Source organism: Eretmochelys imbricata, chromosome 9 (assembly GCF_965152235.1).
Source record: "Eretmochelys imbricata isolate rEreImb1 chromosome 9, rEreImb1.hap1, whole genome shotgun sequence".
NCBI lineage: Eukaryota > Metazoa > Chordata > Testudines > Cheloniidae > Eretmochelys > Eretmochelys imbricata.
This window is the reverse complement of record NC_135580.1, coordinates 48,415,544-48,443,502: the sequence shown is the minus strand read 5'-3', so window position 1 is coordinate 48,443,502 and position 27,959 is coordinate 48,415,544. Positions and strand designations below refer to the sequence as shown.

At 44.6% G+C, this 27,959-nt stretch overlaps 1 protein-coding gene across 5 annotated transcripts in view; it reads right to left on the bottom strand.

Moving 5' to 3' along the window:
- The window catches only part of STAG1 (STAG1 cohesin complex component), a 373,810-nt gene that overhangs the window by 54,522 nt on the left and 291,329 nt on the right, over positions 1-27,959 (bottom strand). For all 5 annotated transcript variants that reach the window (XM_077825490.1, XM_077825488.1, XM_077825489.1 and 2 more), the window contains 2 exons: positions 8,281-8,455; positions 5,238-5,377 (listed from right to left, as the gene is read on the bottom strand). In XM_077825490.1, coding sequence (XP_077681616.1) covers positions 5,238-5,377; positions 8,281-8,455 — 315 coding nt within the window. The remainder of the gene's footprint in view (positions 1-5,237; positions 5,378-8,280; positions 8,456-27,959) is intronic.

Genomic DNA, 27,959 nt, shown 5'->3' with positions numbered 1-27,959 from the left:
ACAGTGGTGGTAATCTATAATGGATGCACCATATTTTCTTTTCTGCCTGAAGCTAGAAGGGACTTCCTGTGCAAAAAGTGCAAGCCGATGGCTGTGTTGGAGGAAAAGATTCTTGGATTGAACAGGAAAGTAGAGACGCTACTGAGAATCAGAGATGCTAAGGAGTTCCTAGACAGCCAGGTTTGGGAGACATGAGTACCCTACGTTCAAGGAAGAAGGGAACCGGTCACTAAAGAGTTAGAGAGACAGGAAATCAGAGAGGACCCCTTGCAGTTCGCAACCCCTCACAGTTTGTAACCAGAGGCAAGAGGTCATGGCAGCATTCTTCAAGGCTGGAGATAGATGAGGATAGGCACGTTGTGGCCACCAGAGATAAGAAGACCAGGAGGAATTCCACACAGCAAGAGGATTCCAACGGATACTAGGTCGTCAATATGAAAACCGTGGAAGATACCTCTCAAGATCCATTTGGTACAAAGCATACCAGTTGGGTACACTTGTAGATGGTAGGTCTGCCCAACCTGTAAGAAAAGCAAGGTTGCACACAGAGTTCTCCAACTGTCCATGGAAGACAGACGATCTTTGCTGTGGATTCATTACTGAACAATTGAAAGAATATTCTGCAAAGGACAAGCAGACAGCTGGACAGTGTGCTGTCTTCTCATAGCCAAAACATGAGATGTCACTCTGAGATTGAACAGACTTCTGAAGTTGACAAGTGAAGATCCACTGGTGATGGTTCTTATCAGCACTAACAACGCTGCCTCGCGGGGTATCTCACAGATAGTTGATGACTTCAGGGACTTTGGAAGTGTGCTGAAGAAAAAGAATATTCAAATAATCTTCTTTGAGATCCCTCCTGTCCCATGACTGAAGAAAGATAGAAGGCAGAAGGTTCTGGAAGAGAACCACTGCGTAGGTAAGTGGGGGGAGGGTTTTGGTTTTGTGGAGCAATGGTCCACTTTCTATGGGGAGAAAGGGCTCAACAGTTTGGATGGCCTCCACCTCAGTAGAAGGGGAACCAGTCTCCTTGTTATACCAATAAAATAAAAACCAGCAGGATCTTATTAAAGAAGTTCTGTATTAAAATCAGAAATGAGTTTGACTCCCCATAGTTTAAATTCCAGGGTATTACTAATTAAGAGGTCTCTTGGTTTTTTGGTACTGTTTCTCTCCCTCTATGTGTGAAACTTGCAAGCTGCTAATTGTGTTAGTACATTCTAAGACAGAGTCTGTTCTCAAACCAATTCACAGAGAGAGAGACTCAAAGCAATACTCTGTAACAACAGAAACAGCACCCAGAGATTCCCCGCCCTTTTCTTGTATTAACAATTGTGATTAAAATAGAGATAGAAGATGTATGTGGATGGATGCTTGGTGTGGATAATAACTGAATGATCAGGGAGGTGCCAGCCTAAGAATCCAGTGTCCATCGGCTGAAGAAGGCGTCAAGTGGAAATAACCAGAGGACCCCTGGAGGGCAGACTGGAATCCACCCAACAGCCTCAAGAATGGGAGAACCAAAGAACAAGATAACATCTAGCAGCACAGAGCTGTCAGGAATGTGCCATCTGCTGATTGATTCAGCAACAGCATGATGAAGCAATTCCCATAGACTGGCCTAGGAAGAAATTCCTATAAAAATGGACTCTAGAAAGTGAGAACTTTGGGGTCTGATTCTGCAAACCAACTTCCAGGAGCAACAGATGAGCATCTGACAAGGCCCTGCTCCCTCCTCATGTCCAGGACACCTGGCCAGTGGCTTGGCATGGGCAACTCTAAGGCTGGTAACTATGATAACAACCTTGCAGAACCTGTGTGTGTGTGTGTGCATGAATGAATGTGTGAATAAATATGAGATTGAATGGAATGTTATAGCTATAACTAACTGCTTACTATGATTCTTTCTGTATTCACAATAAATGTGGTATTTTGCCTTTTTCCCTTTAATAAGATCCCGCTGGTTTTTATTTTATTGGTATAACATCCTCAGGAACAGGATGGCTAAAGTAGTCACCCGGGTGGTAAACTAATAATAAAAGGGGAGGGTAATAAACAAGAGGAATTGGAATTGCTCATTTATTAGCATAAGTTAAACCTAGTCAATATTACAGAAATCTGGTAGGAAGACTTGCAAAATTGGAATGTTAAAATCACAGGTTATGTTTTATTTAGGAAGGGCTGAGTGAACAAAAGGGGAGGGGAAGTCGCACTCTGTCAAAAATCGCATTTCCTGTTTCCAAGTCACTGATCATTCAGAAGAAAATTATCTTGAATACTTACCAGTGTTCTAACAGATAAAGCACAAGATGGGGTATCAGTTAGTGTCTGCTACAGAACACCAAATCACAGGATAACTGGCTCCTTATGCACCTATCTATCATTTGTAGAGAAAAAAGCTGCATTATTATGGGGGACTTCAATCTGATTGACACACTCTGAAGGTCTCGTGCTGCCAGTATTAAAACTTCCTTGGAATTTCTACATGCGATAGATGCCTATTTCCTATTTTAAAAAGTGTTGCAACCAACATGGGGGAATTCTATATTAGATTTAGTCTTGATATATAAAAAGGAACTAATCACAGAACTGAAGATTAACGGTAGTTTGGGTACCTTAAGTATCATGACCTGATAATATTTTTAATGTGGAAACAGAATAAAGTCCAGATCGGTAATATATTATAGATACACACACACACACACTTGGTGCTTTAACAGGGCCAGTTTCACAAAGCTGAAAACAATTATGAGCCACATCAGTTGGGAGGAAGAATTTAATCAGAAAAAATGTGAATCACAATTGGGAATTGTTTTAGAACACTTTACTAGAAGCCCACAAAGTCGGAATGCCATATTAGTTAAAAATATCAATCTGATCTACAGGGGAAGTAAAGGAAGCTGTAAAAAAAACCCCAAAACCATAACAAATAGAAGAAAGGGAAAATCGATAGTAATGAGTATAACTCAGAAGCTAGAAACTGTAGAAAATCAATAAGGGAAGCAAAGGGACACAAGGAGAAACTTATGGCCAGCAGAGTTACAGACATTAAAACCTGTTTTTTAGGTATACTAGGAACAACAAGAATCCTGATAATAGTGTTGCTGTATTACTAGATGGAAATGGTAGAATTATCAATAATAATACCGAAAAGGTGGAAGTGTTCAATAAATATTTCTATTCTGTTTAGGTTAACAAAGAGAAGGATAAGGGGTGACCTGATTACAGTCTGTATGTACCCACGTGGGGAATAAATAATAACATCCTCTTCAATCTAGAAGAGAAAGGTATAACACAGTCCAATGGCTGGAAGTTGAAGCTAGACAAATTCAGACTGGAAAGAAAGAGTAAATTTTTAACAGTGAAGGTAATTAACTTTTGGAACAATTTATCAAGGGTAATGGTGAATTCACCATCACTGACAAATTTTTAAATCAATATGTTTTTCTAAAAGATTTGCTCTAGGAATTATACTAGGGAAGTTTTATTGTCTGTGTTTTACGGGAGGTCTGACTAGATGATCACAATGGCTCCTTCTGGCCTTAGAATCTATGAATTTATGGAAAGTCACATAAACACTTTTGAAAATTTTATCCTAAGTCCGTATAAAAGTGCCTTGGGGAGGAATTTTCAAAAATACCAAATGAGAAGCCCCACTGACTTTCAGGTACCTAAATATTGATTTAGGACTCTAGCTTCTTATTTTTGAAAATTTTAGTCAGGATCTCTAAAGTGTGGTAGCTAGAGCTCAAGGGTGGCAGGGCGGGGAGGAGAGCAAAGGTGGTTTAGACCAAGCTTAAGGTTTTATGGAAGAGGTACAGGTTTCTGAAGGATTTTTTGTTTGCTGTGTTTTAAGCAGAGCGGCTCTATGAAACCTAGAAATAAGAGGACAGTATCACACCGAAAACCCACAAATGCTTCCTACCTGTGACTCTAAACTAGGACTGTTAATGAGGTTGGGAGCAAAAATATAAACAGTACATATCCACTGCTTTAGGTACTTTGGCAAATACTGAAAAACACACAACTTAAACAGCAATAAAAGGAGCAGCTTATCTTCACATACAAAGCCAGAGTTATTCATCCAGCAGAGTCAGAGTATCCACCCTCCCTCCTAAAGTTGCAGTTCTTTCAGTGTCCACCAAAAGTGACAAGCAAAAAACCCTCCATGTTATTTGTTCCTCTGGCTTTCACAATGTGACCTGCTTCTCTGTTTCTATTAGACTGTAAACAATCTGGGGTAAGAACTACTTTCACATTGTGTCTTCTACTATGCTGATCACTCTGTGACCATTTAAATAGTAATGATGAAGACAATATGCATTCCAGGGATCATGCTAGGCGGCTTTATAAAACCCTATATAGATAGCTAAATATACCTTAAAAATTATATCTATACTTCAAACTGAGGCCTTTTCAACACTTAAAACCCTGCAGTGGCGCTGCTGTAGTGCTTCAGTGAAGACACTACCTACCCCGACAGGAGAGATTCTTCCATCAGTGTAGTACTCCACCTCCCCGAGAGGTGGTAGCTAGGTCGGCGGGAGAATTCTCCTGTCAACCTAATGCTGTCTACATCAGGGGTTAGGTTGGTTTAATAGTGTCGCACAGGGTTGTGGACTCTTCATATCCCTGAGCAACAAAGTTATACTGACCTAGTTTCCTAGTGTAGACCAGGTCTGAACTTTAAAAGAACTCTAAGCTGGATTCTGGCTTCTCTTACTAAGTCCCTATTTACTTATTATGCCGACAGGTCCCGAAATCTGGAGATTTTATGAAGAAAGTGAAATGATCCAACTGGCCTATTTCATAAATAGGCACTGCTTTATTTGCATATTTTGTGTCTCTAGTTTTAAGGAATTTTTTTTAAGGTTTCTACTCCTGCTCCTCAATTGCTCTTCTACCATAATAGCCAAGCTATCATAAAAGCCCAGACAATATATATTTTATTAGGAAGCACTTAGGGCCCTTTAAGCCTTAGGTAAAAATAAGCAGAAATACAAGCTGAAGTTAAACACCTGGCTCTGATTTCAAAAATTTTCTGCAACCTGATCACAGAGCTTTTTGCATCTCAGTAATCAATTAAAATCAGACTGGAGACAGCACTCAAGAATATGCAAAAGGAAAGAAAATAGCAGAGAGAGGAAAAGAATGGACTAATATTTTAAGACTTTTCCAGCTACAGTTTCTGTGCTCATTTAGGAGGAGGAGGAGAAGATAAAAATATAGACTCATACCTTCATATAGTGTTTGAAGATATCTGCTGCTGCATGCATGTCTACTATATCATAGATAATAAGTTTGCTAAAGGCTGCCAGAAGGTTCCTTCTTTTATGTAAAGCCTCTATTTTGTTAGCTTCATCCTCTTCATCTCCCTCTAAATACAGTAAAGAAAATATTTATTAACATCTGCTGTTTTTTAAGGCAACACAATACCCAATTATTTTTGTTTAATAAAATCAACAGTTTTTGTAAAATTAAACTCGCCAAAAAGATATCTAATGTACTTTCAGGAGAAACTAAAACCAAAGAGAGCGAAACTCAAGCTGTTTTTTTGTTAACAATCTTGGCAAGAGAACAATTCACAGATGCTTATTTAATCTGGTTGCATTGAACCTATGTATTTCACATGTGAACAATCAGAAACAACAATCACATTGCAGAATGATTTTTGCAACAAAATATCTAGTACATGGTTTGATTTGACATTCCTGGCACTTCAAAATAGCAACAAATAATAGAAGAGAAATGTCACTTGATTGTTAGAAACATTAACATAAAATGCAACATAAGCACTCCCTCTGTCAATGAAAATAACAAGATATAATAATCAAACGTGAAAATAACAGACCACGACATAATAAATGAGATTCCACCAATTCGGTAAAGAAGTACGTTAGATACACATGTTGAGAACAGTGATCACTTCACTGTGGAGTGAATTCAACCTGATTAAAGAAACACAATTGGTATAAAGAAAAGGAGTACTTGCGGCACCTTAGAGACTAACAAATTTATTTGAGCATAAGCTGCAGCTCACGAAAGCTTATGCTCAAATAAATTGGTTAGTCTCTAAGGTGCCAAAGTAGTCCTTTTCTTTTTGCGAATACAGACTAACACAGCTGCTACTCTGAAAAAATTGGTATATAAAAGGGGGGCATTTACCTTTTATAACACCTGTTCTCTAACTATATTGCCTCTACAGAACCAGCTACTTGGGAACAGAACTTTTTCAAACAGTAGTGATGGGCATATCGCTCAGGTCCTGGTTGCTCTGGGCCAAGGGCATGAATAGCACCCCACCAATGTTCCCCTAATTCCCTCTGCCTCCAGCTCGTGTTGCAGTTGCGCCCTGAAGAAGAGAAGGCTTGAAGGGTCAGAGTTGCTTTGTGGAGGCAGTACTGCTGCCTAAGCTTGCCAACCTAGCGAGGAGGGCTTTAACCTAGGTTCAAAGGGGGCAGGTGAAAAAAGCCCACAGGTAAGTATAAAAAACGGTGACCTTAACAGAGGATTAGATGTGAGACATCTTGATTTTAGTAAGGCTTCTGACACAGTCCCACATGACATACTCATAACCAAACTAGGGAAATGTGGTCTAGATGAAATTATTATAAGATGGGTGCATGACTGGCTGAAGGACCATATTCAAAGAGTAGTTATCAATAATTCACTGTCAAACTGGGAGGATGTATCTAGTAGGACCCGCAGGAGTCAGTCCTGGGTCCAGTACTATTCAATATTTTCATTAATGACTTGGATAATGGAATGGAGAGTATCCTTATAAAATTTCAGATGGCACCATGCTGGGAGGGTTTGTAAGCACTTTGGAGGCCAGGATTAGAATTCAAAACAACCTTGACAAATTGGAGAATTGTTCTGAATTCAACAAGATGACATTCAATAAAGACAAGTGCAAAGTACTACATATCGGAAGAAAAAATTAAATGCACAAATACAAAATGGAGAATAACTGGCTATGTGGAAGTACTGCTGAAAAGGATCTGGGGTTTCTAGTGGATCACAAATTGAATATGAGTCAACAATGTGATGTAGTTGCAAAAAAGCATATCATCATTGTGGGGTGTATTAACAGGAGTGTCGTATGTAAATCACGGGAGATAACTGTCCCACATTAGTTGGCACTGGTGAGGCCTCAGCTACAGTATTTGAGAAGGGCAAGAAGGGCAGAACCACTGATCTCAACAGGTTCTTTTGAGAGGGGTCCCTGGGGATAGGGATCGGAGGAGGGGATTGAGGAGGAATAATTTTGAATTCTATTGGATACTTGTGAATAATTTCTAAAATTATTTGTCTGTGGTAATAGATGTTTAGATGCAGATGGTCTCTGAATGGAATGAGACTAGATTAAAATTGGACCACAGCTCTCAGGCACTATGTCAAACTTGGGACCTAAGGCCTGACACAGTAGCTTGTGAAGATAATTGGTTCACCTCCTGTTTGTGGTTTAATGCTCCTTCTGTTTTGCTGAGAAGACTGTTGAGGACGATATTGTTGATGATAATATGGTCTCCTTTGGGTAATGTGTGAGGAAAAGGAAGATGATGAATTTTGTTGTGTTGGTACCTGAGAACTGATACTCCAGGTCTCTTCCTGGACTGCTGATAAATGCCCAGGAGTCTAGGTCTGTACCTGCTCCTTCATTTTTCCAGAAACTCATTGGTTCCGGATCTGAACAATCCTTTTCCCTAAAGGGGAAATCATCAGCCTTGGAGTTGGTTTCAGAGAAAGCCTGAAGATCTAAGCAAAACATACCTTCCAATGGAAATTGCAGATTCTAACTGCAGAACCTGAAGAATCAAACAATGCTCTCAGGGCATGTTTGACAACTTAATGTCCCTCTGTAATGATGGCACATGAGTGTTTTCAATGTTTATCTTGGAGAGATTTGGTGAACACTGACATGTTTCCCCAAAGAGGATATTGGTAGTGTGCCACTATAGCTTGGTAATTCACCACCCTTAAACCTAAAATAGAGGAAGAGACTTTTCTCCCCAGTAAATCCAGACTTATTTGAAGGAGTAGAATGCACCTGTCCATCTTTAGATCTTTGTACAGCCACCTCTACAACCAAAGACTTCATAGCTTGATATGTGAGGAAATATGAGAAATCGTCTTGGAGTATGTGGTATATATAATTTGTCTTCCTTTTTAGACATCACCTGAACAGAATCTGTACTTGACCAGATTAAGTTTTGCCGTGCAAAAGTCTTGTGTGTTGGGTGAGAGAGGACAAGTACAAAACGCGATGGCTAAACATACCCATGCTCTGGTTCTCATCATCTTGGTCAATGAAGACATGGTCCATCACAAAGCTAAGGAGTTCAGACTGGAGCCCAGAGTCTGGATTGAACACCAAAGGTTGAAGACCCTCTCTACCTCCAGTCATCAGCTGGTGGCTAAAAATCATCAAGAGATCACAGAGCAGCATGAACGCCTGAAACACAAAGTTACTTCATTCAGTTAACCCATAAGGGTCAAGATCATTTTAAAATATAAATATGCTGTTTATATAATTTCTAGACATTTTCCCACCACTAACTGGTAATTGCCCTTCTGCAACAATGCAGAGTTGTGATAGTTTGATACTTGTGGGTCCATGTTTTGTGAAGGAGATCACAGGGAATTTCTATAACTCTTAAGTTTTACGCCTTTGACTTCTGACAGGATATGGTTTGCCACCTTTCCAGTGCCATCAGGTGGACCCCCACTGCCTTGAACTGCCAGTTCTTTATTACTGAAACAAAAAAATTAGAACTGGAAAAAAGGAAAAATGAGAGTTAACAAAACTCCCAACACTGAGATGGGAAGGTGGGTTAGTGAGTGAAGATCTATCACAGCTGTTTACCTTACAAGAACAAAAGATCAAAAGTGCCCAGTTTTCCTTGAAATCCATGGAAGTTGAACATGCTCATTTGCAGGGATGAGTAGGCAGCAGGTAATTATCTCTTCTGCAGAGATACATACTGTGACAGATCCCTACTCTGACACTCTATAGCTCCTGGAGAATTTCAATAAAACATGCAACAGTGAAGTAACTATAAGAAGTCCTAGATTTTCATGCATAGTTCTTAAAGTGTTTGCAACAGAGGAAAGTATTATTTTACAGATGGGGAAACTCTGGTACACAGAGTTGAAATGACTTGCTCAGGGTCACCCAGCAGGCTAGTGACGGACTCCTGAGTCCTAGTCACTTGAGTTCCAGTCTAGAGTTCTATCCACGAGACTGCACTGCCCCCCTAAAGTTAAGATGCTGCAACAGGGGAAAACTGAGATAAAAGATAGAATGTACATTGGTTCAAAGAATTACATAAAAACTAAAATAATGAGATAGATAGTTACCTCTAAAAAAATTAGGTAGAAAAACTAGAATGACATACAAAATGAAATAAATTATGAGGGAATTGATGAGTTAAGGCACTAGTCTAGGAAAAGGAATTAAAAAAACCACTGCTAAGCAAATCCTTGATTCTTGCTGTGAGCCTGAGTCTCAGCCATAATTCTTTCTAAAGATATGTGCTGTTGCCCTAAATCTTCGAGATAAAAACTGTTTGAAGTTGGCTGCAGAAGATGACAATTCTAGGACAAAACTGAACTTCACATGTTCTTGAATATGCCAGCCTGCCAATGATATATGCATTTACTGCTTTTTTAGATACTGATTTCCTGGAAACAAAAGGAGGGGAGGTTAGCTATTAGTAAGGCTGTGATTCTGTCACAGATTCCGTGACTTTCACGACCTCCGTGACTTCCACAGCTGCAGGAGCCAGTGTGGCTGAACCCGGGGCCAGCTGCTCGGGCACCCCGCAGCCAGTCGCCGCTGGAGCAGCCCCAGGGCCAGCCGCACTGGCTGCTGCTGGAGTGTCCCTGGGCAGCTGGCCCCAGCGAGCACCCAAGCAGCGGTCCTGGGGAGTGTCCCAGCCGCAATGGTCCGAGGAGTCGCCAGAGCAGTGGCCCCAGGGAGCGCCCAGCATCGGTTCCAAGGGTGGCCCTGGGGACCACTCGAGCAGCAGCGGTCCCGGGGTCATCGGGAGTGTGGTCCCCGGGGGCCTTGGAGTAGTGGGCCCCCCGGAGCAATCAGCCCCTACCACTGGGGCAGGGCCCCCCCAGAGCAGCAGGGCCCAGGAGCAGAGATTTAGTCATGGATATTTTTAGTAAAAGTCATGGAGAGGTCATGGGCTGTGAATTTTTGTTTATTTCTTGTGACCTGTCCATGACTTTTACTAAAAATACCCATGACTAAATCTCAGTTATTAGTGTCAGGATCACAGCTGGCCCCCAGCTTCATCACTAGGCAACCCAGAAAGCTCAGCTGAGCACAATGAGCCTTCTCCAAATGACCATGCTTCCTGACTGGGCAGAAGAGCTTGCGGCCCACTACATGAGCCTTCAAGCGGCAGCAGTAGAGCAGTAGCTCAGTGCATACCACATCCCCAGCTGTGCTTGTGCCCTGCTCCTGGCCTCCACCCCTTGTTCCAGGTTTCACCCCAGCTCCAGTCTAGTCTTTGGCTCCCAGCCCTGCTCCTGACTCTGGTTCTGACCCTTGGCTTGGCTCCTCATTCTGGCTTCACCCTGTGCTGACACCTGACTCCTACATGGACGCGCAACACTATCCCAAACTGCCATTGCAACCACCAGATAAGGTCCCACTCCACCCTAAGAAGGCTGACCACACCCTGGCAGTTTACAGTTTGAACAGTCCACAAGGGTCAGAAGTAGGGAGGGTCACACTTTTAGAACAGAATGCAGTCCTTCAGGCTCAGGTGTACATGCCAGGATGGTGCCTGCAAGCTCCCGACCCTCCCACCTGCTACCTGAGAGCCCAAGGTCCCCCATCTGACATTTTCATTGGAGACTGTCCCAATTCCGGGGGTTTACGAATTAATATCACCTGCTCTTCACACTGCAACTGCTATCACACCGCACAGACTGTTCCTAAGTAGGACTTGTGATTAGTCTGCTTACCAGAGAGGCCCTGGTATAGGCTTCCCCACTACTGGAGCTGTCTAACCCTCTTCTTGAACACTTTGAGGAGTCTGTCTAGACAATGGCAAGTATTTTTGATGACCCTAACAGAGAGCGCATTGCAGAAGCTGCACTCCAAGCCCTCTGGCAGGGGTCCCAGCCTATCATCAGATATGCAACCATGTTTCAACGCCTGGAAGCCGATCCCTGCTGGGATGAGGCCGTGCAACAAAATCACTTCCAGCAAGGACTCAATGATCCTTTTAAAGATGAATTAGCTCAGGTAGAACCCGCACGTGCCCTCGGGGGCCCTGATCAAGCTGTACATTAGGACTGATAACAGGATGGATTTGATTTAAATCGCTACTCAGGAAGACTCGATTTAATCATGGATTCTACATAAAAGTACATTCCTGTTGGTTGTTACCAACCTGAAAATCCTGCATGTTCAGACATGTTCCTTTCATCATCTTCAACACAGCTTCCTCCTGAGAAGGAACACTTCTCATGATATTGTTTCATTTGGGAAACCAGACCTTGCATTTCTTTGTTGCACTGTTTGCATTTTGCACGCGTGCCTGTCTTACCCACAGGCAGAGGAACTTCATTAAAATATTCCCAAACTGGGTCTCTTTTACAGCCTGCTGCCATTATAGGTTTTCCCTTCTACTGAAAGAATGGTATGGTAGATCTCAAATCAATGAAGGCTACACTGAGCCCAGGTCTACACTAGGACTTTAGGTCAAATTTAGCAGCGTTAAATTGATGTAAACCTGCACCCATCCACACGATGAAGCCCTTTATTTCGACTTAAAGGGCTCTTAAAATCGATTTCCTTACTCCACCCTCAGAAGTGGATTAGCACTTAAATCGGCCTTGCCGGGTCGAATTCGGGGTACTGTGGACACAATTCGACGGTATTGGTCTCCGGGAGCTATCCCAGAGTGCTCCATTGTGACCGCTCTGGACAGCACTCTCAACTCAGATGCACTGGCCAGGTAGACAGGAAAAGAACTGCGAACTTTTGAATCTCATTTCCTGTTTGGCCAGCGTGGCAAGCTGCAGGTGACCATGCAGAGCTCATCAGCAGAGGTGACCATGATGGAGTCCCAGAATCGCAAAAGAGCTCCAGCATGGACTGAACGGGAGGTACGGGATCTGATCGCTGTATGGGAAGAGGAATCCGTGCTATCAGAACTCCGTTACAGTTTTCGAAATGCCAAAACCTTTGTCAAAATCTCCCAGGGCATGAAGGACAGAGACCATAACAGGCCCTGGCGTTCGTGGCTCTCCTGGATGTATTCCCAAAGCCTTTGCAAAAGGTTTCTGGGGAGGGCAGCCTTATTGCATCCTTCATGGTAGGACACTTTATCACTCCAGGCCAGTAACACATACTCGGGAATCATTGTACAACAAAGCATTGCAGTGTATGTTTGCCAGCATTCAAACAACATCCGTTCTTTATCTCTCGTGTTATCCTCAGGAGAGTGAGATATCATTCATGGTCACCTGGTTGAAATAGGGTGCTTTTCTTCAGGGGACACTCAGAGGAGCCCATTCCTGCTGGGCTGTTTGCCTGTGGCTGAACAGAAATGTTCCCCGCTTTTAGCCACGGGGAGGGGGAAGGGTTGAGGGGGTAGCCACGCGGTGGGGGGAGGCAAAATGCGACCTTGTAACGAAAGCACATGTGCTATGTATGTAATGTTAACAGCAAGGTTTACCCTGAAAGAGTGTAGCCACTGTTTTATAAAATGTGTCTTTTTAAATACCGCTGTCCCTTTTTTTTTCTCCACCAGCTGCATGTGTTTCAATGATCACAGGATCTTCTCCTTTCCAGAGGCTAGTGAAGATTAGAAAGAAAAAAAAACCACACTCGTGATGAAATGTTCTCTGAGCTCATGCTGTCCTCCCACACTGACAGAGCACAGACAAATGCATGGAGGCAAATAATGTCAGAGTGCAGGAAAGCACAAAATGACCGGGAGAAGAGGTGGCGGGCTGAAGAGAGCAAGTGGCGGGCTGAAGACAGGGCTGAAGCTCAAATGTGGCGGCAGCGTGATGAGAGGAGGCAGGATTCAATGCTGAGGCTGCTGGAGGACCAAACCAGTATGCTCCAGTGTATGGTTGAGCTGCAGCAAAGGCAGATGGAGCACAGACTGCCACTACAGCCCCTGTGTAACCAACCGCCCTCCTCCCCAAGTTCCATAGCCTCTACACCCAGACGCCCAAGAATGCGGTTGGGGGGGCCACCGGCCAACCAACCACTCCACCACAGAGGATTGCCCAAAAAAGAAGGCTGGCATTCAATAAATTTTAAAGTTGTAAACTTTTAAAGTGCTGTGTGGCATTTTCCTTCCCTCCTCCACCACCCCTCCTCGGCTACCTTGGTAGTCATCCCCCTATTTGTGTGATGAATGAATAAAGAATGCATGAATGTGAAGCAACAATGACTTTATTGCCTCTGCAAGCAATGATCGAAGGGAGGAGGGGAGTTAAGTAGAGTGAACCAACGGGCGGGGGGTTTCATCAAGGAGAAACGAAGAGAACTTTCGCACCGTAGCCTAGCCAGTCATGAAACTGGTTTTCAAAGCTTCTCTGATGCGTGCCGCGCCCTCCTGTGCTCTTCTAACCGCCCTGGTGTCTGGCTGCACGTAACCAGCAGCCAGGCGATTTGCCTAAACCTCCCACCCCGCCATAAACGTCTCCCCCTTACTCTCACAGATATTGTGGAGCACACAGCAAGCAGTAATAACAGTGGGAATATTGGTTTCGCTGAGGTCCAAGCGAGTCAGTAAACTGCGCCAGCGCGCCTTTAAACGTCCAAATGCACATTCTACCACCATTCTGCACTTGCTCAGCCTGTAGTTGAACAGCTCCTGACTACTGTCCAGGCTGCCTGTGTACGGCTTCATGAGCCATGGCATTAAGGGGTAGGCTGGGTCCCCAAGGATACATATAGGCATTTCAATGTCCCCAACAGTTATTTTCTGGTCTGGGAATAAAGTCCCTTCCTGCAGCTTTTGAAACAGACCAGAGTTCCTGAAGATGCGAGTGTCACGTACCTTTCCCGGCCATCCCACGTTGATGTTGGTGAAATGTCCCTTGTGATCCACCAGAGCTTGCAGCACTATTGAAAAAGTACCCCTTGCGGTTTATGTACTCGCTGGCTTGGTGCTCCAGTGCCAAGATAGGGATATAGGTTCCGTCTATGGCCCCACCACAGTTCTCTGAGCATTCTCAACTCAGCAAACCCATTGCAGCAAAGCCATCCACTATGACCTGCACATTTCCCAGGGTCACTACCCTTGATATCAGCAGATCTTTGATTGCGTGGGCTACTTGCATCACAGCAGCCCCCACAGAAGATTTGCACACTCCAAATTGATTCCCGACTGACCGGTAGCTGTCTGGCGTTGCAAGCTTCCACAGGGCTATCGCCACTTGCTTCTCAACTGTGAGGGCTGCTCTCATCTTGGTATTCATGCACTTCAGGGCAGGGGAAAGCAAGTCACAAAGTTCCATGAAAGCGCCCTTACGCATGCGAAAGTTTCGCAGCCACTGGGAATCGTCCCAGACCTGCAACACTATGCGGTCCCACCAGTCTGTGCTTGTTTCCCGAGCCCAGAATTGGCGTTCCACAGCATGAACCTGCTCCATTAGCACCGTGATGCATGCATTGGCAGGGCCCATGCTTTCAGAGAAATCTGTGTCCATGTCCTGATCACTCACGTGACCGTGCTGACGTCGCCTCCATGCCCGGTATCGCTCTGCCAGGTTCTGGTGCTGCATATACTGCTGGATAATGCGTGTGGTGTTTAATGTGCTCCTAATTGCCAAAGTGAGCTGAGTGGCCTCCATGCTTGCTTTGGTATGGCATCCGCACAGAAAAAAGGCGCGGAACGATTGTCTGATGTTGCTCTGACGGAGGGAGGGGTGACTGACGACACAGCTTACAGGGTTGGCTTCAGGGAGCTAAAATCAACAAAGGGGGTGGCTTTACATCAAGGAGTATTTCAGGCAGGAGTTCACAGAGGGTTCCAATAAGAAATGGTGCACCTAAGTTATTGTTCTTATTGGAACAAGGAGGTTTGTCTGGCCTCTGATTGATACATGGCTAGATTTACCTCGCTGCACCTTCTCTGTGAGTGACTGCAGTGTGACCTAGAGGAATGAGTCCCCTAGACGGGGGAGGGGGAGGAAGCAAATGAGTACAAAACAAATCTGGTCTATTTCTTGTTTTGATCCACTCCATCTATCTTTTACATCTTTGGCTGGCAGCAGACGGTGCAGAAGGACTGCATGCCATCCACATCACATGGCTGCCCGGCAGAAGATGATGCAATAGGACTGCTAGCAATCCGTATCGCCTGCCTGCTCACCATAAGACGGTTCAATAGGACTGACTGCAGCACTAAAGAGAATGACCTGGTCAAGTCACTCCAAATTTCGTCCCTGCGCCCATGTCTGTCCAGGCGCTCCTGGCTGACGTTGCCAGGAGCACCTCGGACATGACGATGACGGCTACCAGTCATACTGTACCGTCTGCTGCCACAAGGCAAGGGGTTGATGCTGCTGTGTAGCAATGTAGTACCATGTCTGCCAGCACCCAGGAAACATAGGGTGATGGTTACCTGAGCGGGCTCCATGCTTGCCATGGTATGGCATCTGCACAGGTAACTCAGGAAAAAAGGCGCGAAACGATTGTCTGCCCTTGCTTTCACGGAGCGAGGGAGGGAACGGTGGCCTGACGATATGTACCCAGAACCACCCGCAACAATGTTTTAGCCCCATCAGAGTACTCCATTGTGACTGCTCTGGACAGCATTCTCAACTCAGATGCACGATTGTTTGCCATTGCTCTGACGCAGGGAGGGGCGACTGACGACACGGCTTACAGGGTTGGCTTCAGGGAGCTAAAATCAACAAAGGGGGTGGCTTTACATCAAGGAGTATTTCAGGCAGGAGTTCACGGAGGGTTCCAATAAGAAATGGTGCAGTTATCGTTCTTATTGGAACAAGGAGGTTAGTCTGCCCTCTGATTGATACATGGCTAGATTTATCTCGCTGCACCTTCCCTGTGAGTGACTACAGTGTGACCTAGAGGAATGAGTCCCCTAGACAGGGGAGGGAGGGAAGCAAATGAGTACAAAACAAATCTGGTCTATTTCTTGTTTTGATCCACTCCATCTATCTTTTACATCTTTGGCTGGCAGCAGACAGTGCAAAAGGACTGCATGCCATCCACATCTCATGGCTGCTTGGCAGAAGATGATGCAATAGGACTGCTAGCAATCCTCATCTCTTGCCTGCCCGGCAGAAGATGGTACAATACGACTGCTAGCCTTCCTCATCTCTTGCCTGCCCGGCAGAAGACGGTACAGTACGACTGCTAGCAATCCGTATTGCCTGCCTGCTCACCATAAGACGGTTCAATAGGACTGACTGCAGCACTAAAGAGAATGACCTGGTCAAGTCACTCCAAATTTAGATCCTGCGCCCATGTCTGTCCAGGCGCTCCCGGCCGACATGGCCAGGAGCACCTCGGACATGACGATGACGGCTACCAGTCGTATTGCACCATCTGCTGCCACAAGGCAAGGGGTTGCGGCTACTGTGTAGCAATGCAGTACCGCGTCTGTCAGCACCCAGGAGACATACGGTGACGGTTACCTGAGCGGGCTCCATGCTTGCCGTGGTATGGCGTCTGCACAGGTAACTCAGGAAAAAAGGCGCGAAACGATTGTCTGCCCTTGCTTTCATGGAGGGAGGGAGGGAACGGGGGCCTGACGATATGTACCCAGAACCACCCGCGACAATGTTTTAGCCCCATCAGGCATTGGGATCTCAACCCAGAATTCCAAAGGGCAGCGGAGACTGCGGGAACTGTGGGATAGCCACCCACAGTGCAACGCTCTGGAAGTCGACTCTAGCCTTGGTACTGTGGAAGCACTCCGCCGAGTTAATGCACTTAGAGCATTTTCTGTGGGGACACACACACTCGAATATATTAAACCGATTTCTAAAAAACCGACTTCTATAAATTCGACCTAATTCCATAGTGTAGACATACTCTGAGAAAGATCTCAAGACTTCTGGAATATGCTGCTCAAACAGTTTCAACTTTTGTTTCTATTGCCTGTCTCTCCCTTCTCACATTTATCTCCAGACTTCTTCTCCTTGTCCAGATCTATTCCACCCCCAACAATCTTCTATTCACTGAACTTTTTGAAACTTTGCACTTTTAGGGAGAGGTAAGGGATTGACTCTGTGTACACAAATTTGCAGAGGGACAATAGGGTTGAGGTCTGTTTTTCTCACTTCTATATATTATTTATTTATTTATTTAAAAACATTTTTTGCTGTTAACAAACATGTTATCTCTGGAGACAAATCCACAGTTTGAGAACTGCAAAACTAGGCATCTCTGATGGTATCTTCTAGACTGAGCACTGAGTCCCATTGGGTAGATAGAAAGATTAACCTAAATAATCGATAAAGATGCCCCTGGAACCCCATAAAATTGGGTCCCTAATCCATGAACTATTGGAACTCATTTACAAAACTTTTCTGAAACATTACATGAATATATTGTTTCATAGTATAGAATTAGAATTTATAATCCCTATTACATGATGAGATATGTTTGAGCTATAATGTATCTTAATTAAAACTATCTTTAGATAAGTTTTTTCCTCAAAAAGCATTTTATCAAAAAAATCCGATTTTTTTAAAAAAAATAGTTGATTTCTTTTAAAAAAATCATTGATTTTTATCCACCCTGATTGCTAATGGGCTAATGGAACAAGGGCAGTCTCTGACCCTCATCAAATTGGACCTCTCTGTCATATGCAACTCTGGGTAATCCAACAGACTCCAAGCCGATGCAGAGTGACCAAGTTCGACCCCAACTCTACAATGAGAAAAAGTACAATGAGAAAAAGCTCTAGTTCTCTGTCTGTACTGCGAGTAATCCAAGCATTCTGTAACATGCTCAGCCAAGAACCAAAACTCCTCCAGGTTAGGAAACACCAGAACCCAGTCCCAGTAAGGGGGCCGGGGCTGGGTCAGTGTTTTACTTCACCTCACAGTAAGCCACTCTGCTGCCACTTTGCTGGAATCTTGAGAATCCCTAACCAGCACATCACACATCTTCCCCTCCCTCTGGCACTCCATGATGCCTGACATCTGCTTGGAGGCATTTGTTGACTCAGGCACATCTGGTAATTGTGTCAACCAAGAAATTGTCAAAAATCATCAGATTACTACCCCCCGCAAAGACTCTCCTGAGTTTGTTGAGCCCAATGAGGGGTCACCCCTCTCTTTAGGGCCCATCACATATGAGATGGTGCCCACAGAGATCACCACCAGCAGTGGCCACCAGGAAAACATGTAGTTTGAGGTGATCTGTGCCCTGCATTCACCAGTTGTTGTTGGTGCCCCATGGCTCATTGCCCGTGACCCCCTAATTTGCTGGCAGTCAAGGACAGTGCTCTTCTGCTCCCTGCAATGAGAATGTTTCCTGAGCCCCTGTCCTCAGTTGACCACACTCTATGGTGCGCTCCAACCCCCAAGATTCCCAGAGACACAAAACGGTGGGCCCAACCACACCTAAGATTCCTGTCAAATACCTGGAGTTCACCAAGGTGTTCAACACACAGAAGATGGACACCCTACCACTGCACCACAGTTATGACTGCCCTATCAAACTCCATCTGGGGAGTGGAGCTTCTCTTTGGAGGCATTTACACTCTCTCTGAGCCAGACCTACACAGACCATTCCGGAATTACCTAGAGGAAAACCTATGGAAGCAATTTATTTGTCCCTCCACCTTCCTAGCTGGCATGGTCCATCTATATAGACAACATTTTCATCGTCTCTGAAAATCAAGAGCTCCATGGCCGTCATGTACATATCATTCTAGATTGGCTTTGCTACAGAATCAACCCTATGCCAAGCCTGTGAAGTGTGAACTTGACAAGGAGATGGTGTAGTTCTTGGGTTACATTATCTCTCCAGCAGGCCTCGCCATAGACCCCTGCTAGGTAGTGGTGATGACACTGGAAGGCACCCTCAAATGTGTGTGGGACACAGTGATTCCTGGGTTTTGCAAATTTTTACAGGCGATTCATTAAGGGGTTTTCCAGCCTGGTCGCTTCCTTAATGTCCCTCCACAAGGAGAAGGGCCAGATTCACCTGGTCCACTGACACACAGGCCGCATTCGATAACCTGAAAAGACCCTTCACATCCACCCCCATTTGAACCCACCTAGACCTCACTCAGGCCTTCATCATTGAAACTGATGCCTCAGACTTTGCAATAGGTGAAGTTCTTTCCCACTTTGCAGTTTCCCACCAGCTACTTCACCTCTGCACCATTTTTTCCTGGAAATTGACCCTAATGGAGAAAAACTATGACATGAGACAAGGAACTCCTGGCCATGAGGGCTGTCTTTGAGGAGTGGCATTATCTCCTCAAAAGGGCCCACACTCCTGTCCAAGTTTGGACTGATCACAAAAAACTAGAATACAGACAGACAGCCTGACGGTTAAACCAACGCCAGATCTGGTGTACACTTTTTCTATCCAGATTCAATTTTACAGTCACCTACACCCAGGGACTAAAATGGAGAAGGCAGATGCCCTGTCCCACAAGAACGAGCACTACAAAGTAGAGGAGAAAGCTCTGACCACCATTATCAAACCCTCCCATTTCATCAGAAGGACTGGCAAAGGCCATCTAATGACCATCATCTGCTCCCCAGTGACCTATCTATGGCACCAATCTGCCAGTCCCTGGAAAATCCCTATGCCTCCCTGGGGTCAAGCTTCCATCTACAGCAAGGCCTCCTCTACCCATAGGGATCACCATTACACTCCTGAGGGAGACCCCCAACTACAAGTACTGAGGTTGTGCCATGACTTCCCCAGGGCAGGATATTTTGTCTAGTTTAAGAATCTGATTTCAAGGTATTTCTGATGGTAAACAAATGAAAAGACATCAAGGACTATGTTAAGATGTGTGATCTCTGTGCCCACACTGAAAAATATCACATGAGACCACTGGGCCTTCTCTAGCCCCTTCCCATGCCTCCACACCCCTGGTCCACCCTCTCAATGGACTTCATCGTGGAGTTGCCTCACTTTCAAGAGCACTTGGTGGTCCTGACAATTGTGGACCTCCTGAAAAAAATGGCCCATTTCACCCCTACCGTACCCTTCAATCAGGCCATGAAATGGCACAGCTCTTTTTGGAACATGTCTTCTAGCATGCCATGGCATGCCAGAAGACCTCATTTCTGATTGGGGCACCCAATTTGTCTCCTGGTTCTAGCAAGAATTCCTCTGCCTTCTTGGCACCAAACCCCTCATCTCAACTGCCTACCATCTTCAGACTGACAGCCAGACCGAAAGGGTCAACCAAACAATGGAACAGTACCTCTGCTGTTTCTTGAATTTTTACCAAGACTATTGGATTCCCCCATTATGCCTAGCCAAATTTGCTTATAATAATGCAATCCATGCCTCCACCCAGCAAAGCCCATTCTTTGGATATTTTGATTTTCTCCCCCATTTTCAGCCTGAACTATCAGAAGGCCCCTTCTGTCTTGGCAGCCATGGACTTGGCCCTCCATCTTCAGCAAACTCATCAGAGCTTACAGAGCATTTGGTTGCTGCCAAGGAGTCTTCTAAGAGCTATGCTGACCACTATTGTTATATTGCCCTGGACTTAAATGTAGGTAATAAGGTCTGTCTTCCAGCCCAGAATTTAAAGTCATCCCATCCCTCTGCCAAGCTCAACTACAATTATCTCCAGCCTTTTCAGACCACCCAGAAAATATATCCAGTGATCTTCAAACTCCAGCTCCTGGAGACCCTCAAGAGCCACCCCATCTTTCATTTCTCCCACCTAAACCAATCAACAACCCCTTCCCCAATCAGATGGATCCACCACAATCACCCATAATGGTCCAAGGCAGGAAGAATATGAGGTCCATCAAATCTTTGATTCCTAATGGATCAGGGTAAGCTCCAATACCTAGTGGACTGGAAGGGGTACGGGCTGGAGAAGCAATCCTTGGAGGCCACAGAAAACATCCATACCCCTTTCCTGTTATAGGAATTTCACCAGCGAAACTCCAACAAACTAAGACCAGGGCCCCTGGAAGGTCCCCTAGGGGAAGGGGCAGTCAGGAGCACAGCTGGCTCCCTGACTGATAGCTAGGCAAATCAGCAAGCCCAGCAGGCCCAATGAGCCTTTTCCAAATGGCCTTGCTTCCTGATTGGGCAGGGGAGCCAGCAGCCTGCCACTTGAGCCTTACAATGACAGCAGCATAGTGGTTGCTCAGTGCGTACCACACCCGGAGCTGGGCTTGTCTTGGTCCTTCCTCCAGCCCTTGTTCCAGCCCAACCCCCTGTCCTCTCCAGTCTAGTCTTTGATGCCCTGCCTTGTTCCTGATCCTAACTCCAGTTCCAACTTTTGGCTTGGCTTCTTGACCCTGAGTTCAACTTACCCTTTGGCTTGGTGTCCTGATCGTGACCCTGGTTCCGACCCTTGGCTTGGCTCCTCGACCGTGATTCCAGCTTCACCCTCAGCCGGCACCTGACTCCTGGATCTATGCCCACCACTATTCTGAACTGCTACTAAAACGACCAGATAAGGTCCTGCTCCACCAGCTTACAATTAGTAACTGTACGTTTCATAAGTGCCATGTGGTGCCTGTGAATATTCAGCACCTGAGTCTCTATAAGGGAGTGCAGCTTTTCAACCACCTCTGTTCCTTTCTCCTCAGTCTCAGGGTCTAAGAATAAATAGAGAACCTAAGGAAGAAGGGAATATTGGTGGGTAGTTTGAATAAACAGAGATGTTCCTAGAACAGCAGCACTTACAGGTTAGTAATCTTTCTTTCTCTGGAAATCTCTGTATGGTCCCACTCAAGGCAATCTGGAAGGCACACTTCCCAGGGGAAAGTGGGTTGAAGAGTTCTCAGCTGAAAAAAAACGAGGAGTCCAGTGACACCTTAAAGACTAACAGATTTATTTGGGCACAAGCTTTCGTTGATAAAAAGCCCCACTTCTTCAGATGCATGGAGTGAAAATTACAGATACAGGCATAAATATACTGGCACATGAAGAGAAGAGAGTTACCCTACAAGTGGAGAACCACTGTTGACAAGGCGTTGCTTCAAAAACAGACTTCAAAGAGAAACTGCAGAGCTATAATTCATTTGCAAACTTAACACTATTAATTTGGCCTTGAATAGGGACTGAAGTGGCTGGCTCACTAAAAAAGCAATTTTCCCTCTCTTGGTATTATTGACACCTCTTCACCAATTATTGGGAGTGGATCACATCCGCCCTGACTGAATTGGCCCTCCACTTGTAAGGTAACTCCCTTCTCTTCATGTGCCTGCCTATTTATGCCTGTATGTGTAGTTTTCACTCCATGCATCTGAAGAAGTGGGGTTTTTTTACCCATGAAAGCTTATGCCAAAATAAATCCGTTAGTCTTTAAGGTGCCACCGGACTCCTTGTTGTTTTTGTGGATACAGACTAACATGGCTACCCCTCTGATACTCAGCTGAAAAGAGACTAAAACAACTCTGCTGTTTCTAAGCAGGAAACCAAATCCAAGCCCCAGTTCAACAGACCACCCCTATTCAGTGCAGAACTTATGTACAGGACCCTACCAAATTCATGGCTGGAAAGAAGCATAACAGACCATGAAATCTGGTCTCCCCATGAAATTTGACTATTGTTAGTGGATCACGGTATTGCCACACTTACTTCTGCACTGCCTTCAGAGAGCGGCAGCTGATGGCCAGGTGCCCAACTCTGAGGGCGGTGCCGCTGCCAGCAGCAGTGCAGAAATAAGGGTGGCATGGTGTGTGTGTATGGGGTGGTGGTGGTGGGGGGTGGGAAGAGAAAGGGAAGCCCGTAACTTTTTTTGGGGAGGGGAGGGGGGGAGATCATCACAGCCTGAAATATTTTCAAAGGGGGTCCCAGAAAAAAGTTTGAAAAAACCCTGATTTAGCAGGCTCCCTTATCCAGGGAAACTTACAAATGTAACTGTAGTACAATGCAATACTTGCAAAAAGAAAAGGAGTACTTGAGGCACCTTAGAGACTAACCAATTTATTTGAGCATAAGCTTTCGTGAGCTACACATCGATGAAATGAGCTGTAGCTCACGAAAGCTTATGCTCAAATAAATTGGTTAGTGTCTAATGTGCCACAAGTACTCCTTTTCTTTTTGCAAATACAGACTAACACGGCTGTTACTCTGAATGCAATACTTGCTGTATATATACACACTGTAGGAACACATCTGTGAAATTTGCTATTTATCCTGTGACCAACCCATGAAAAATGTGTGATTTCTTCGAGATTTAAGTAGATCCCTACTTATGCATGTGGTTAAATCCTACTGACTTCAATTAAACTAAAGTTTGTGGTTAAAGTTAAGCACATGCATATGTGCTTTGCTGGATAGAGATGGACTTAAACAATGCTGAAATGCTTTGTTGAATAAGGCCCCCTGTCATACATATAAAGGGAAGGGTAACAACCTTTATGTATTAAGTAACATCAAATCCCTCCTGGCCAGAAGTAAGGAATCACTTACCTGTAAGGGGTTAATCAGTTCAATAAACCTACTTGGCACCTGACCAGAAGAACCAATGGGGAAAGAAGATACTTTCAAATCTCGGGGGGGAAGGGAGGTTTTGTTTGTGTTCTCTCTTGGGACAAAGAGAGAGACCAAGCAGGTAACCCAGCTCCTTAAAAGATCCTGAACTTATACATCTAAAAATTACAGAAATTGTAAGTAATAGCAAGGAAATGCGTTAGATTATCTTTTGTTTTAGTTTGTGAATTTTCCCTATACTAAGAGGTAGTTTTATTCCTTTGTTTTGTAACTGGGAAGTAGAGTCCAGAGGGGAGTTCTCTGTCTTTTAAATCTTTTTATTTACCCTGTAAAGTTATCTTCCATCCTGATTTTGCAGGTGTGATTCTTTTACTTCTTTTTTTAAATAAAATTCTTCTTTTAAGAAACTGATTGATTTTCAGTGTCCTAAAAACCAGAGATTTGGTATGTGCTCACTTTGTTAACCTATTGGTTGGTATATTATTCTCAAGCCTCCCCAGGAAAGGGGGTGAAGGAGCTTGGGGAGGGATATTGGGGGGGGGGGGGAAGGGGGTGATAGGGCTCCAAGTGGCCCCTCCCTGGATGTTTGTTCAAATCACTTAGTGGTGGCAGCAATACCGTCCAAAGACAAGGGAAGGAATTTGTGCCTTGGGGAAGTTTTTAACGTAAACTGGTGGAATATAAGCTTAGGGGGTCTTTCATGCCGGTCCCCACATCTGTACCCCAGAGTTCAGAGTGGGGAGGGAACCCTGACACCCCCAGTGAGTAGTGCTGGAGGGGTACACTATAAGGCCTAAAGGAGCTGTAAGGTTAGCCAGAGTATAACACAATTCAATGCACACTGTAATCCACTTAGAGAGCCTCTGGAGAGAAGTGACATTCTCTTGACAATGCTCTCCATAGCATACAAATAATCTGAGGGATTCCTTACATACGTAAAAGATTTACATAAAAGTTAACTTCCCTTTTAACATATAAGCCGTTTACCTTACTCTCCTCCGCAGGATGTGACGGGGCAATGCTCTGTCCCAGTCCTCTGATGTCCCAGAAACTGCTCAGACCGACTTTCTTTTAGTGTTCAGCATGTATTTTATTCTAAATCCTTCCAACACCAGTATAGTGAAACATCACCGTTTTAAATCCTTATATCTTTCAGACCCTCTTTCCCAGGGCCCCGAGGAGGAAAAGAGATCTCCCCCTCTAGGGATCACTTTCATTCCAGGCTCAACTAGCCATGTCCTCCCCTACTTTGTAACACTTCCTTCCTAGCTTTTATCAGGTTAGCCATCTGAGGGCTAATTAGTTTCTTAAATTCAGCCTATGCTTTTGATTACCTAATTGTTCAATGAGCCATCTCTAAGGGAACTAATTGAGGCTACAGTGATCAGAGTGCTGACCCATCTGTCAATCATCAATGCTCTGTCACAATGGGCACGGGATTTAGAGAACAATACTTGTATTGAGGTACTCTGGTTTATGTGGAAATCCCAAAACACCTTAGAATGAAGCCTGAGGACAATATTGTCCTTGTAAAACAAAACGAAATATTATTTATATATATAAATTAAATGGATTAAAAACTAGACAACTGATCAATCACAAAATACAATTGTTAATGAAAAATCATCACTAATGGGGGTGTTTCTATTCGGGTCCTCTGGGGATTGGTTCTTGGCCCAACACTGTACAGTATTTTTTCAATGAGCGCTAGGAGAAAGTATAAAATCATTGCTGATAAAGTTTAGTGGAGTGGTAAATGATAAGACAAGGTCACTATATAGAGTGATCTGGATTGCTTGGTAATCTAGATGCAATTAAAACAAGAAATATGCTCAAATGCATGGTCCTACATCTAGGAACAAGAATGTAGTCACACTTACAGGACAGGGGACTGTATTCTGGAAAGTGGGGACTCTGAAAAGGGCTTTGAGGTAATCTAAGAGAACCAGCTGAACATGAACTCCCAGTGCAATGTAGTGAGCACAATCCTTGGATGTAATACTAGGGGACTATCGAGTGGGAGTGGAGAGGTGGCATTATCACTGTATATGGAACTGGTCAGACCTCTACTAGAATATTATGTAACCGTGTTTGATTCTGATGCCCACACTTTTAAAAAGGAAGTTGAAACACTGGAGAAGATTCAGAGACCAGCCACAAGAATGATTTGAGGTTTGGAAAATGTGCCTTGAAATGAGAGATTAAAAGATCTCTATCTATTTAATTTACCAAAGAGACGATGAGAGGTGACTTAATCACAGTATATAAGTACCTAAAGAGGGAAAGTACCTGATCATAGATGGCTCTTCAAAGTAGAAGACAATGATATAAAAAGATCCAGTGGCTGAAATTCAAAGATTAAAAATTTCAAACTAGAAATAAGTTGTACATTTTAGCAGTGAGGGTAATTAATCACTGAAGCAGCTTAACAAGAGATGTACTGAATTCTCCATTATCTAGAGCAGGGGTGGGCAAACTTTTTGGCCCAAGGGCCACATCTGGGTATGGAAATTGTATGGCAGGCCATGAATGCTCACGAAATTGGGGCTCTGGCTGGGGGTGTGGGCTCTGGGGTGGGGCTGGGAATGAGGGGTTGGGGGTTCAGGAGGATGCTCCGGGCTGGGACCGAGGAGTTCAGAGGGTGGGAGGGGGATCAGGGCTGGGGCAGGAAGTTGGGGAGAGGGAGGGGGTCAGGGGTGCAGGCTCTGGGCGGTGCTTACCTCAAGCAGCTCTCAGAAGCAGCAGCATTTCTCCCCCCTCTGGCTCCTACACGAAGGCATGGCCAGGCAGCTCTACGTGGTGCCCCTTCCGCAGGTGCCACCCCTGCAGCTCCCATTGGCCGCGGTTCCTGGTCAATGGGAGCTGCGGGGGCTGCGCTTGGGGTGGAGGCAGCATGCATAGCCCTCTGGATGCCCCTACACATAAGTGCCGGAGGTGGGGACATGCTGCTGCTTCTGGGAGCCCCGCAGAGCGGGGCAAGCCCCTGCCTCCCCTCCCTAATGGGAGCTCGAGGGCCGGATTAAAACATCTGGAGGGCTGGATGCAGCCCTCGGGCCAGTTTGCCCACCCCGATCTAGAGTTGTTAGGATATAGATATTCAGGCCTGTCTGCAAAGGCCTGTACTTTAAGAATTTAGGTGTATTCTTATCACTTGGCTAGTTAGAGGTATAAAAGAAAGAATCAAAATCACTGTCTGCCAGTGTAAGGTCCTTCTCTTACTGTGACAGTCTGAGGCCCTGTTCTTAGGCTAAGGCCTTTGGCTAAGCGACAGAGGCAGCCATAAGCTGGGAAGCGACCGGTCACATCCTCATATTCCAAACTAGTCACATTGAAAGAAGGTGCTATTGGGCTGTTAGGAATACAATCCTGTCCTGATAGTGCCTATCACCTCCAGAGAAAGGGAAGTGCCTAGAAGATGTAAAAGAAAATTTAGGTTGATAGTTTTCTGTCTGGTAAGAACTCACTTATCAACAGACACAGCTGGGAAACTCTTATGCCTTTATAGATGAAGTTGTGAAATCCTCACCTCTGTATTGTTTTGTCATTATAGTTCCCACTTTGCTATTGTTTATTGGCATGGTCTCTGTCTGGTTCTGTGATTGTTTCTGTCTGCTGTATAATTAATTTTGCTGGGTGTAAACTAATTAAGGTGGTGGGATATAATTGGTTAGCTAATCATGTTACAATATGTTAGGATTGGTTAGTTAAATTTCAGTAGAATGATTGGTTAAGGTATAGCTAAGAATATTACTATATAAATTAGGGGCAAACAGGAAGTAAGTTGGGATTCCAAAATAAGGAAAAAGGAACTTGGATTTAAGCTTGCTGGAAATTCACCCCAATAAACATCTAATTGTTTGCACCTTCGGACTTCGGGTATTGTTGCTCTCTGTTCATGCGAGAAGGACCAGGGAAGTGGAAGAGTGAAGGAATAAGCTCTCTAACAAGAGTTTTATCAAGACTGGATATATTTCTATACGGCATGGTCTTATTCAATCACAAGTTGTTGGGCTAAATGCAGGAACACAGTGTGTGAAAACTATGGCTGTATTATGGAACAGGTCAGACTAGATGACAGTCAAGGTCAGGCTTTAAAATCGCTGACTCTGTAGGAGATCCAGCCATTAATGCCTGAAGCTCACTCACTCTTCTGGTGCAGCTGATAGTCACAGTGAAGTGTTTTCAGAGGTGGGTATTAAAAGGTGTACTCCTTAGGGGTCTGAAATGATATCCCACAGCTTTGTGAGGACTAGTTTCAGGTTCACTGGTGAGTGGAAGTTAAGTTGATCCTTCATGAATCTAGAGACAGTAGATAACTTGAATCTGTCCCGAG